This window comes from Oenanthe melanoleuca, chromosome 12 (assembly GCF_029582105.1).
Source record: "Oenanthe melanoleuca isolate GR-GAL-2019-014 chromosome 12, OMel1.0, whole genome shotgun sequence".
Lineage (NCBI taxonomy): Eukaryota > Metazoa > Chordata > Aves > Passeriformes > Muscicapidae > Oenanthe > Oenanthe melanoleuca.
This window is the reverse complement of record NC_079346.1, coordinates 1,173,470-1,186,906: the sequence shown is the minus strand read 5'-3', so window position 1 is coordinate 1,186,906 and position 13,437 is coordinate 1,173,470. Positions and strand designations below refer to the sequence as shown.

The window sequence follows — 13,437 nt, the reverse complement described above, 5'->3', positions numbered from 1 at the left end:
GGCTTGGCAACCTCTGCAACCTGCAGAGTGGATTTTCTGCAGTTCTTCTGCAGTTTCCAGTAAGTGCCACTGGAAGAGCCAGCCTCAGTCTCTGGACTAATAACTGTGTTCATTTTGCATCAGATGCATTTGTTGTTGGGAAAGTTAACCTAGCCAAACCAGCCAGCTTTGTCTTTGAGATCTAACAGAGTTTATCTTCATTTCACAATTTTTTTTGGTTATTATTCGCAGCTTTTGATTGATAGTGTTCCAAACAAGTTTGTTCTGTGCTCAGTTTGAATAATTTCTGCTGAACTTCAATTGCCTCCATCTAAAGAGAATAGGAAAGTGGTGGGATAGGGACAGGTTATGTAAAAAAGGCTCTTTGGCAGCAAAGCCAGGAATGTGTCACCCCTGCATGGCATTTTCTTAACTCCAGGTTTTCACACGGGAAATTGGTTCTGCCTGGAGTGCAGCAGAAGGTTTGTACCAACACACAGGAACTTGCACATGGTGATTGTAATATGGTTAATAATGGGAGTTCCCAGGTAACTCCCACGAGCTTCAGTGGGAGAGCAGATCCCCATGATGCTGGGAAGGGATAACTGCAGTAGGTGTTGCTGTTCCATTAGGTACAACATGGGGCCAATATTGAGGGTAGGCAAAGTAGGTGGTTGCCAACTCCAGCAGAAAAGCAAATCTCGAAACGTTCCTTGTTGTAATTGGTAGGAGGGATTTTTTGTTGTATTGTTAAGAAAATGAGTGTGGGGGAGAAGCAGGACAGGAGAAGAGGCTCCTGGTTCACCTCAGGAAGGAGGCAGGGCTGGTGGTGTGGCACCGTGAATCCCACGCTGCTCCGTGTTTTGCTGCAGGGGTGAATGAGAATGTGGCAGATCAGCTCTTCTGGGAAGGTCTTTGCCTGCTTCCAGCTCTCTGGGTGGAAATCTTCAGGGCTTTAGCTTCTGGAATTAGCTTAGGGACGCTGTCAGGCTCTGTGGGAGCAGGAGGGTGGTGACCTGTGCTGGTGAGCCCGTCGCTCCGGCTCAGCAGGAGCCCTGGGTTTCAGTGGGAAGCCTGCCCACGTTTGCACAGACACAGAGCTGAGGTGGAGCCACAGGGTCAGCACCAGACAACAAATTAACTTGACAAATGCTGCAGCTCACTGAGCTGCAAATTACATCAACCCCTGTATTAATTTATGTAACCCTGAGCATCCCCCTGGGGAGCGCTGGTTCTGAGCAGCCCTGGGGCTGCCCCACGCTCTCCAGAGGGTGAGGGCAGAGCCTGCCCTGCTCCTGGGTGCCAGTGCCTGTCCTTGTGTCCCTTCTCCAGAGCAGGGAATGCTCTGCTGGGTGCTGGTGCTCGTGGGCTGTGTCTCCATGTGAGGGGATGAAGGCTCAGTCCCTCCCCACACTCCTGGCAGCGTGGCCAGGCTTTCCTCTGGCACAGCGAGTGACAGTGCAGGAAATTGCTGAGGACTCGTCCTGCAACGCTCCCCTCCCCTCTGCTAAATAAAAATTGTGTGTGCCCTTACTCTGCCTCACCTCCCTGAGTTTCGGGTTTCCTTGGTCGGTGGAAGTTAATGGCAAGTAAAGTCCCTTACATAACACCTCTCCATGGAGACTCTGCTCCTTTAATTAGGGATCTTCTCGAAAGTCAGCTTGCGTGACAAATTACCCACATGCACACCTTGGTGCTTCCAGCAGGGGAAGGTGAAGCGAGGTTGATGGCATTGGTTGTTTCAGGCAGTTTTTGGTGACACAGGGCACGTCTGCCACTCCAGGGAGAGGTGATGCCTCTGTTCCCTGTGTGCATTGCTGTCCCTGGGTGGGCTGCAGGCACAGAGGATGGGTGTTGGGGTTGGTACACAAGGAAAAGGTGCTTGTTTTCCAGGAAAAAAGTGGGATTTGCTCCTGGCTTTAAGGTGTCTGGGCAGAGTTGCTGCTGTTGCACAGAGGATGATGGGGGGATGTGCTCCACAGCCCTCTGCCCCAGCAGCTGAGGGTGGGGTGAGGAGCAGGGGCCAGCCTGGCTAAGGACAGAGCTGTGCCCCCATCACAGCATGGCAGGGGTGAATCAGGGCTGGGGGAATGGTGCCTTGGTGCTCACTGGGTGTGTGAGGCTCCTTTGAGATGTGACACTGCAAAAACCTCGTGGCTTTGAGCTGTTTGACCTTCCAGAGCTGTTGCTTGAGCCTCCCCAGAGGATCCATGTGCCCTCCCTTGAGTGCTGGCCCTGGAACAGATGCATGGACACAGAAATCTCAGCAGCCAGCTCCTCAGTCAGGTTTGGTAGGAGATTCTGGCCTGGACTCACACAGCTCTGCCATCCCAAGCCAGTCTTGCTCCATACTTGCACCCATTTGACATTTCTCAGCATTTCTCCTCGTGTTGCCACCAGTGAGGAAACCCCACCAGGATGAGCTGTGTTCTCCTTTTCTGTGCCTCTGACTGTCCAGAGATGATTGACAGCTGTTACATAACTGCAGGATGGATGCACAAAAGGAATTGAATCCAGAGCTATCAGTTCTTTGTGTTTCTGGCACTTGGGGAAGCCCAGAGCTGGGGGCTACCAGCCACTGCTGCTGGTCAGCCACAGCCCTTGGGATTGAGGGAGCAGAGACTTCAAGACAAATTTATGTCTTTGAGCTCATTGTAGCATTGACTGTGCTACAGCACTGTGTGAAATACTGTGACCAGAACGTCCTGTTTGGCTGCAGGAACACTTTGTTTCTGTTTTTAATGTGTCTGCAACTACCCTGCAAAATGAGGGGAAAATTCTGCAAGACATTACAGGAGTACTGGTGGGGTAAGATGTAGGCTTAGTAACTCAATAGTGCTTTGATTTGTGGTTTGGACTTTTAAAATCAGATTTATTTCTTGCAAGATTTGCAGCAGTCATAGATATCAGAGAGCTCAGACAAATGTATGTGATGACAAAGGCTGCAGACGCAAGAATGTCTTTGGGTCAGTAAACTTCTGTAAATAGCACTTGAAAACTTCTGATCATTGATAAAACAAGTCTTAAATTTTCTGTTTGTTTCTAACAGACAGAATTCTGTGATGTCACATCTTTTTTTTAGATTGTTTTAATGATATCTGTTTAGGAAACCAGTGCACAACCAACACTCTTGGCACATGTTAAACAATCACCTACCTGTGTCTGTCACTGTTTTAATGTGTTTCTCCTCAAAGGTGAAATACACCATATTTTTTTTTAAATTCTGAGTATGTTATGAACATGACATTAGAAAAAAGGTGATAAGGACCTGCATCATTAACTGTGGGCAGAGATCTTGTCTTTCTCTGAAAGAGCCCTCTGCAAAACAAACCTTATGCAAATCCTGGCTCCTGACAGTGCAGTTGCCTTCCAGAGAAGGCACAGGAGCTGCAGGAGCTGTGAGGAGCCTCTGTCCTGGTGCTCTGCTGCTCCACAGCTCGTAAGGACACGGGCTGCCAAGCCTGTGGGAGCACACGCCTCTTCTCCTCAATTATTGAATGTATTTAGCACGGTGAAGTCAGTTGTTGGACACCACCATGCTCAAAACAACCCAGCCCCACTGATTCCCAGTGTGAGGAATCCTTCCTGCAGGGGAGATTCCATTGTCATCCAGGGCACTGGGATGCACAGGTGGGACTGGGGGTGGATGGGGTGAGGTGGGAGTGATACCATCTCATCTTTCCACCTGAGCTGCAGCTCCTGCTGCTTCCTGGGGTGTGTTTGGGCCATCAGTGTTCCTGGAGCAGAACATCTTCTAGCCTTTTTTCCCAAAGGGAAGTTTTCTGCTGGGTTCTGAGGCGCCCAGCCGTGCGGTTGAGCAGTGTAGGTGGAAAGGAAGGAGAAGAGGAGCTACCTCAGGGTTCAGCTGCGTCTTGGTGGCCTTTGTGTTCGTGTTTGGGTGCCACCTCCTGTGTGGCAAGCCTCTCAGCATTCCACTGGGATCCTGCTCCTGCAAGGAGCAGGGAGCTAAATCAGTAATTCCCCCAATTCCTCTCCATGGGATCCAGGTCCAACACAAACTTTCAGGATGATCCCTAGCAGGATTAAAGTCCTCCCCGAGCAGGCAGAGGCAAAGCTATTCAGCAAAACAAGGTCATGCTGCCTTTTTTTTGGTAAGCACAGGAATCAACAAAGCGCTGTTATATAACTTCTATTTATATCCCACTTGCTCACTAGCTGCAGGCACACAAGAGTAGCTGAGAAGGGAATTTAATGAGCTCTCAGGGCTTGCTCACCTTCCAGAGCGGGTAGGAGCCAGCTTGTTTTTGAAGTGCGTCAGCAAATGAAACTGGTGGTGGGTGGGTGGTTTGGGTAGGTGGACTGACTTGTTGCTATGGTTTTCTTTAATTCCTCTGTCTCTCAAGGAGATCTTACACTTTTTTATTTTTTTTTTCCTTTTGGGGAGTCTGCAGACTTCCTTGTTTCTCACACCTACACAGCTCTTGCTGGTTTGGTGGGGAAGTGGGATCCATGTTCCTGCCATGGGATATGGGATCCATGTTCCTGCCATGGGATATGGGATCTGTGCTCCTGTAATGGGTTATGGAATCCATGTTCCTGTATTGGGATATGGGATCCATTATCCTGCCATGGGTTATGGGATCCATTATCATACCATGGGATATGGGATCTATGCTCCTGCCATGGATATGGGATCCATGTTCCTGTCATGGGATATGGGATCCATTATCCTGTAATGGGTTATGGGATCCATTATCCTGTAATGGGTTATGGGATCCATGTTCCTGTTATGGGATATGGGATCCACATTCCTGTAATGGGATAAGGGATCCATTATCCTGCCATGGATATGGGATCCACGTTCCTGTAATGGGATATGGGATCCATGTTCCTGCAATGGGATATGGGATCCATGTTCCTGCAATGGGATATGGGATCTATGCTCCTACCATGGGATATGGGATCCATGTTCCTGCCATGGGATATGGGATCTGTGCTCCTGTAATGGGATATGGAATCCATGTTCCTGTATTGGGATATGGGATCCATTATCATACCATGGGATATGGGATCCGTGCTCCTGCCATGGATATGGGATCCATGTTCCTGCCATGGGATATGGGATCCATTATCCTGTAATGGGTTATGGGATCCATGTTCCTGTTATGGGATATGGGATCCACATTCCTGTAATGGGATATGGGATCCATTATCCTGCCATGGATATGGGATCCACGTTCCTGTAATGAGATATGGGATCCATTATCGTACCATGGGATATGGGATCCATGTTCCTGCCATGGGATATGGGATCCACATTCCTGTAATGGGATATGGGATCCATTCTCCTGCCATGGATATGGGATCCATTCTCCTGCCATGGATGTGGGATCTGTGCTCCTGCCATGGCTGAGCTGAGTGCCCCAGCTCTGTGTGTTCCCACAGGGATGCAGGAGGAACCCAAATCAAGCTCTGTGCTGGCAGCTGGGCAGGCCCCAAGGCTCTGTGAGCCCAGACCCCACAGTGATGTCTGTGCCTGTTGTTCCCCCACTGTGCCTTCCCCAGTGTCACCTCATCCTTTTAGGGGCTCCTACTGGCTCTGGAAGGGTGTGAGGGTCTCTGGATGAGGTTTGTTCTTGCTTTCTTCAGTGAAATTACTTTAAGTCGCATCAAGATTTTGGGTGTTGCAGTAGGAGAATGTGTAGGATGCAACTCTTCCTGGTCTAGTGCTGCTGGTTGGGACAGACAAGCATTCCCACAGGTCAGGCTGTGTACACTCAGCAGCCCCAAAAAACATTCCCCATAAGGTGGGCAGAACCCCCAGTAAAGAGCAGAGCTGTGCAGGGTGGAGAGTGGATGCCCCTGGCAGGGAGAGTTTGTCTTATTTGTGGAAAATAGAGCTGGGAAGTCCTCCTTCTGCTTTCAGGACAAAGTTTATTTTACAGTTTGCAAAAAACACAGGCAATTGAGGTGTTCTGGCAGATTTTCCTTATGGGTTTATTTCAAACTGTGAAGTATGTTCAGTGTGAAATATTTCAGCTGCCATTTCCTTAAGCTATGTAAGACTAATGATATCCATCACTCATGCCCAAAGTGATGGATCTCCAGCGAGCCAGGACTTAAGAGAGATTTCAAGAGAGAGAGATTAGTGATACTTGAAATAAATAAATGAGGAGGGACCAAAAGCAGAGTTAGGTTGGAATTTTCTGCAGTGGAAACCCTCAGAATATGTTTAGGCAGAATGTAGAGGGCTGGCACTTGTTCTTAATTCAGTGTGGTAGTGCAGTTCCCCTTAAAATGTGGCTTGTTTGAAGTAGTCCAGCTCTAAGAACTTGTCTGGGGGTGGCAAACTCTTCCTGCAGAGATGAAGTAGCACACAAGTTTTGCATTAGTTGGTGCTGGCAGCCCGGCCGGATAACCCAGAGCCGAGGGCCCTGCAGTGATTTCTCTCCAGTGCTGGAATAAAATGTCCTGAGTTGAAGCCAGATCCCTGAGCTTTCTGCTCCTTCTGGAGGGACCTTCCTGTGCAATCTGCCTGGCTCGCCAAGTTCACGGGTGTTCCTGTTCACTGCCCTTGGATGAACGGGCAGGGAGGGACAGCAGCAGTTTGCTTTAGTTGCAGCTGTTTGCTGGGACTCTGCTTCCCCTGATTTCGTGTCATCAGGAGCTGGTTTTGCTGGGGAGTTGTTGGGGATGTGCTGGATGGTCTGGCAGGGCTGGTGGCTGATGAAACTGGGATGGAGCTCGGGGAGGGTGCGTGGCTCCTGCAGGCAGGGCTGCCCTGTGGGGAGCACACACAGCTGGGCAGAGCCAGGGCTCACTGCTGGGCTCTGCTGCTGCCTCCCAGCCAGCCAGCCCAGCCTGCAGCGGGTCTGCAGCGGCAATGAGCTGTGAAACAATCCGAGCCCTGTTCCTTCCCTTGGCTGGCACAACAGTGGTGGCTCGGGCAGAGCCAGGTGGCAGCACAGGGAAAGGTGTTCCCAGGAAAGGGGACAGCACACACAGCCCAAACTGGCAAGGATTTCAGAGGCAAGAGTTAGAAATCAGCTGCCTGATTTTTTTTTCCCATTTAACAATCCTACACTGGGCACAAGCTCACTCATCATTAAATTTACTGTGGATTACTTACATTTCTAGTGGATTAGTTACCTGGGTCTGTCCTCTGTACACCTTACACAAAGGTACCAGACTGCTGTGCTGTGTGGTTTCACTCTCCACAGGACAGATGTCAGTTCTGCTGGCTGAAATCCAATTTATTACTGACTGCTGGTATGAGAGACACATTAAAGGAGCATTTGTCCCTTCCCCTGTGGCTATCCTGCCTCCATAATCCCACCCCCCTGAACTGTTGGGGAGTTAGCTGAGCTTCTCTTCCACTCATCATTAGAAATTTCATATATTACAAATGTCAGAGGTCTTAGAATTAAATTCTAATGCCGGCAAATGTGCCTGTTCTTTGCTGATTTATTTTTTTTTAATGTGGTTCTACGATCCAGCTTGTTAATGATTTGCAGTATTTAAGAACATGCCAAAAAATACCCACCACAGAAAATGATATTAATGCTGAATGAAAAGTCAGCAAGCAGAAATGGTATTTTCAGTTTAGCACGAAACGTTAGGTAAACATTTCACAGAGTATGTAAATAGTCAGAAGGGAAAAGGAGACCAAGTTCCTGGGAATAACTACAGAGGAGACACCAACTTAAAAAAATATCAGTGACTGGAAATTAGTGGCATAAAAAAGACCTTAACCACATGTTTCTAACAGTTGTTAACCACTGGAACAGACCATAGACAGATGTAGTTCATCATGTCTGACACTTGCTCAAGAAAGACAGGATCCTGTTCTCAAGAAAAACACAAGAAAGGCTGAGCCAGCAAGGGAGCTCGAGGGGCTGCAGGGGTGCAGGGGTGCTGCTCAAGGTGCTGCAGCCAGAACTTGGCCTTGGCTTTCTTCTCCATGCAAATCCATCTCTGGGTTTGCAGCTTTTCTTCTGCCAGTGTGGTGTGGGTAGGTGATGGTGGGATTCACTCACTGACTGGTTTGGCCCAGAGGGGAGCACTGGAGGGGCAGAGGTGGAGGGGGTTTGTCCTGCTGTGCCCGAGGAATTGCTCAGGAGCAGAGCTGGGGGATGGAGAGCAGAGGAAGGTACTCCACAGTTTGCTGGTGTTGTTCTGCTCTGTAACCTGGGTGCAGACGTGCTGCCTGTGCTGGGCTCTCCTTCCATCCCCTTGAAACAATCTGTGTGCAGCAGGTGGCTGCTCCCTCCTTACAAATGCTGTGGTGATGTCCTTGCTCACAGGGGGTGTCTGTCCTGCCAGCCACTCGTGCTTGTCGTGTGGGGTGGCTCTGGGTTTCCTCCTGTGGCTGTGTCATTAATTAATTACCGTCCCATTATCTCAGTGTGGTTTGTTTGCTCAGGAGCTCGCTGTGCTCTGAGATCTGCTGGGCTTCCCTCAGCTCTTTGCTGAGCCTGAGTCCATGGGGCAAAGCTCAGGGGCTGCCATGGCTCCTGTCCATATTAATGACTCAACAGACATTAACAGCACAAGGCTGAAATGAAATACAGTTTCACGATGTGTGAGTTTAGCTCTCTAAGAATGTCAGAATGCTTTGGGTTGGAAGCAACCTTAAATATCATCTACTTCCAACTCCCTACCATGAGCAGGGACACTTTCCACTAGCCCAGAGTGCTCAACCTGGCCTGGGACACTTCCAGGGATCCTGGGGCAGCCACAGCTTCTCTGGGCACCCTGTGCTGGAGCCTCCCCACCCTCCCAGGGAAGAATTCCTTCCCAAATCCCACCCAGCCCTGCCCTCTGGCAGTGAGAATCCATTCCCTGTGTCCTGTCCCTCCGTGCCCTTGTCACAAATCCCTCTCTGCCTGTGTCTCCAGTACCTCTCAGACAGCTTTTCCATACTGGGACAGCCACAGCCCATACTGGTTTTTATGGGACACAGCTCCCTGCCTGCAGGAGGTGTTCAGGAGCTCCCAGACCCCAGTGTGAGGCTGCCTGGGTCCTCAGGGCTGGCTGGTGTCAGATGCTGCAGTGTCAGGGCTCTGCTGAAGGCTCAGAATCCCCCAGCAGTGTGGAGGTTGGCTGTTCCACACTTGCTCTTTCAGCAGCCTGTGGTTCCGTGGTGTCTGTACACAAGCCAGGACCCCAGCAGACGGTGCTCTAAAATGGCCACTCCATTTCCCTTTTAAAAAGGGAGATTTCTCCACTTTCTGCTTTGAGGCTATATCTGTAAATAAGATTTTAGGATTTCTGTCATAATTATCACCACCCGTTACCTGCTGAGTGCAACTTGCAAGATCACACCTCTTAAAATACAGTATCTTTGGGAGCTGGCATGTGGTTGATTCATATGTGTGAAGGTGTTAGGCATCCTGACCTAAACTGAAACAATCATTTGGTGACACCCCTTCAGTGTATGCACAGCATGCACAAAAAGCTTTACTGGAAATGCTCCTTTCATTTGGGGTTTTTTCTCTGAAGTGCAGTGGAAAACTCAGTTAAGAAGCTTGAAAAGACAGCGAAAATCAAGTCTGTCAGCAAGTAGTAATTACTCTCATAAAAGGTATTTCTTTGGTGTGGTTCATTTAAAAAAGGCTTTTCCTTCAGCACAGCTATATCACAGGGGAACTCCTCCTGTCTGGGCTCTGCAGATGTGACAGCCAGGTCATGGCCATCACTGCCTGACAACCAGATTTTTCAGAAAGTTCTTGACCTTTCTAGAGCTTGTGGTTTCTGCTGGTCTTTCTGGAAATTGTTATTTGTAACCTTGGTAGAGTGAAATTTCCAAGATGCACCTTAGATACAAACTCTTCCCCTCTCTGTCCTTGTAGCCACCAAGGCACAGAGTTAGTTCAGGCTTGACTTTCTCACCCACCTGGTTATTGAGGGGCTGCTGGTCAGCCTCACCCCTTCACAGAGAAGAACTTCTTGAATATATCTAATTTAAATCAGCCCTCTTTCAGTTCAAAGCCATGGGAAAACATTGTGAGAAAACATTCAAATTGTTGATAGCAAGTCTTGGATTAGATATTTTATTTTTACTGTACCAGTACTAATAGATGAATTTGGCACCCAGAGGCACATCACAGTGTTTGGGCAGAGGGCATTTCCTCTGGCACCTCTGCTTTGCTGTGCTCTGGTGGGTGTCAGGAGGAGGTACTGGTGTGACTGGATTTGGGGTGTCTGTCCTGGGTCGTTCTCCTTTCCCTCTTCTCTGTTAACCCTAGAAATAAACAGTCTCCAGGGTTTACCTGAGGTGCTGGGGGCAGGTGGGAGGTATTGCAGTGCTGGGAGGGACATCTCGTGAATATTGACCACGTTCTTTAAATAGCTCCAGAATAGCCCCACTCCTGCTCTGCCTGTAATCAGACACAGCTCTGGGAGGGTTCAAAGTCACTCTGTGTGCAGCTGCTGGGGAGTGATCAAAGGCAGCAGCACCACGGCCCCGTGTGCTCCGCAGCAGAGCGGGCAGGAGATGTTGCTGTTCCCATTTTAATTTGTTTTTTCAATAAATCAGGCTTCATTCCTATTCATCATGTAAAGCTGTTGGATGGCGAGCCGCTGCAGAATGCTAACTAATTTCATAATGCTCTGCATAAGGTGACCCACTTACAAGTTCATCCTTCAGTCGTGTTTAAGCTCTGGTCCTGATTTATGTAACAGCATATTGGTTTCATCAAGAGTTGTCTGATCACTCACTGTGTTGGCTCCTTCTTGACCTGTACATGATTTGTATTCTCCTCGATTTTAGGGAGAACTTTCTGTCTCCGTGCACATATGTGCAGAAGGAGAGTAATAAACCTTCTTAAAAGTGCTTTTTGAGTTTCTCTGTCACTTAAAGATAGATTGGAGTGGGAACTCAAAGGAGTTTTAAGGAGCCTGCTGCAGGCAGGGCAGGGGAATCTCAGCACGGGATGTGCCTCACAGCATCACCCTGTTTGGACATTTCTGGACTGTGATTAACGTTGGCTTTTGCATCTTGTGAGTCTCAGTCCCTTGGATTTGAGGGTGGGAAAGCAGGACAGTTCTCCTTCCTCTGTATTTTCCTCATAACCTTTTGTTTCTGAGCTGAGAATCAAATATAGGGAATTCCCTTCTCCTTACCTTAATTCCTTATCTCCCTTGTTGAGAGTGAAGTGTGCTACCTAAATGGATCAGGCTGATGTGATTTATTGCTCTCACTTCTCTTTAAATCTGTATTTGAAGTTGTGAATGAGGGACTTAACAAAGCTGAGACATTGAGACTACCTCACAATAAACTTTATTAATTGCTTATTAATAAAAGTTTCCATTGCTGTGAGTTTCAGTTTACTGACAGCTATTGAAGCTCCCAGTCCTGCAGGATAGCACAGTGCAGAAAGGTGGAATTGTCTGGGTTCAGAGCTGTGTGTGGAGCTACAGATGCTGTTCCTTCTCTCTTGCAGCATTCCTTCTTCTGCCGACTGACGGAAGATAAGAAATCCGAGAAGTTCTTTAAGGTTTTTTATGATCGCATGAAGGTGGCACAGCAGGAGATCAAGGCAACTGTCACAGTCAACACCAGTGACTTGGGGAACAAAAAGAAAGATGAGGACTCAGACAGAGATGTCCCCAACAGGAAAAGAGGTAATCCCCAGTCATTCTCCTTCTGAACTAACAGGGAGTGTGCTCTGAACTCATTTCAGTTGATGCAGTCTCTGATCTCTGATCCCACAGAGCAAAGTTCAGAGATCAGGGGTGCCCTGGCTCGGGATTTTGAGAGCTTCATCCCCTCTTCATCCATTTGTGAGGTTGTGCTATTGAAATGAGGAAGAGTCTTTCTGAGCTGAGACTCTGCTGCTGTGTCTTGTGACAAGCTGCCCAAATCTGACCCGTAGTAACAACCCCAGACTGTAGGTTGTGGTCAGTGCCTTCTCTAACAATAAATGAAGAAATCCTAATTTTGCTCTAAAGCAGGTCCCTTTACCATAACTCCTGCTAGTGCTAGATGTGTGTGCCCTAACCAGTGAATCCCCAGATTTATAACTGTCCTGGTGTGAAGGACAGGTGTCTGCCAATAAAGGCAGAAGCTTCTCTTTGAAATGGAGAATGTAAACCTCTCCCTCCAAATTATTATAATTTTGAAGTTAAGGGGCTCTCAGGCAAAGATACGGGAATTAGGAATAACAGTTCTTTACTAGGAAAATTAAAATAGCAATGCAGTATTACACAGAACAATCCCAGCCCTGCCAGAGTCAGAATCCAAGCTGACACCCGTCAGTCAGTCAGGGTGTTGGCACAGTCCCATTCAATGGTGGCTGCATCCTCCTGCAGGGGCAGATGTGGTTCAGCTGGAGCAGTGCTCCTGGAGAAGGTGCAGTTTCCTCTGAAGCTCCAGGGATGATGTGCAAAGGTCTGGTTTTCCTCTGGAATCCAGTGCAAAGAGGGTTCCTTGGTGTCCAAAATCTCAGTTTTTATCTAGACAGAGATAAGGAATCACTACCCCACCTGGTTTAACAGATGGTGATAGAATACACATTACAGGGCCACATCACCCAGCACAATGACCCTGCTGTGGTTGGTGCAGAGTGTGCCACGAGCACCTGCACTGAACACACCAAAGAGCTGCTGTGGGGAAGCTCCAGGGGAGCTGTGGGCAGGTTGGTGGCCCTGTAAGGAGCATGGCTGTGCTGGTGTGTTGCAGTGAGGGAGCCCATGACCCAGATCACCGAGGAGGTGCGGGACCAGCTGCTGGAGGCGTCGGCGGCCACGCGCAAGGCGTACAGCGCCTACCGCAGGGAGGCCGACCCCGAGGAGCACTTCTCAGCTGGAGAGGGAGCCCAGGCTGCAGCAGACAAGAGCAAGGATGAGCTGGAGATGAGTGCTGTCATCTCCATCATGCAGCCCATCCTGCGCTTCCTGCAGCTGCTCTGTGAAAACCACAACCGGGATTTGCAGGTACCGCCTGTGCTCATCCCTGATCCCAGGCCTTTTAAAATGGATTATCTGAACAATTACTCTCTTTGGTCTTGACGTTAATCCAAAAAAAAAAAAAAAAAAAAGTACTTATACCTTGCTGGGCTGATATGAGCAAATCCAGTTATCCAGTGGTGTTTGAAAGGTACATAAAAGGTGGTGGGATCAACACTTCTTGGGGTTTTTTAAAAGTGTATTTTGAAAGCAAGCAAGTGTTGTGCTGTGAAGTTACTGATTTGCTTTTGAAAGCAGAAGGAAAGAAAAATAATCTAAGAAAATGAAGAGAGCATTAGGACTTTGGCTCCAGCAGCCTTCAAGCTTTCCAGTAACCAGATCCTCCTGGATTCTCTTGGATCTGTTCATGTGTTCAGTTGAACACATGGTGAGGGAGTCAGGAAAGCCTCAGCTGGAGGTGAATCTGCTGAGGGACATGGGGGGCAGTGAGAAGGGTTTCTAAGCTGTATAGAAAGGAGCAGATAGCAGAGCTGGCTTTGCTGTGGGATGGGCACAGCCCCTGGTGACAGAGGACACAGAGAAGGTCAG

The 13,437-nt window shown here is 48.7% G+C and overlaps 1 protein-coding gene across 5 annotated transcripts in view; it reads left to right on the top strand.

Moving 5' to 3' along the window:
• ITPR1 (inositol 1,4,5-trisphosphate receptor type 1) overlaps positions 1-13,437 on the top strand; it is a 164,397-nt gene that overhangs the window by 111,370 nt on the left and 39,590 nt on the right. For all 5 annotated transcript variants that reach the window (XM_056501261.1, XM_056501259.1, XM_056501263.1 and 2 more), the window contains 2 exons: positions 11,385-11,565; positions 12,623-12,876. In XM_056501261.1, the coding sequence (XP_056357236.1) occupies positions 11,385-11,565; positions 12,623-12,876 (435 nt within the window). The remainder of the gene's footprint in view (positions 1-11,384; positions 11,566-12,622; positions 12,877-13,437) is intronic.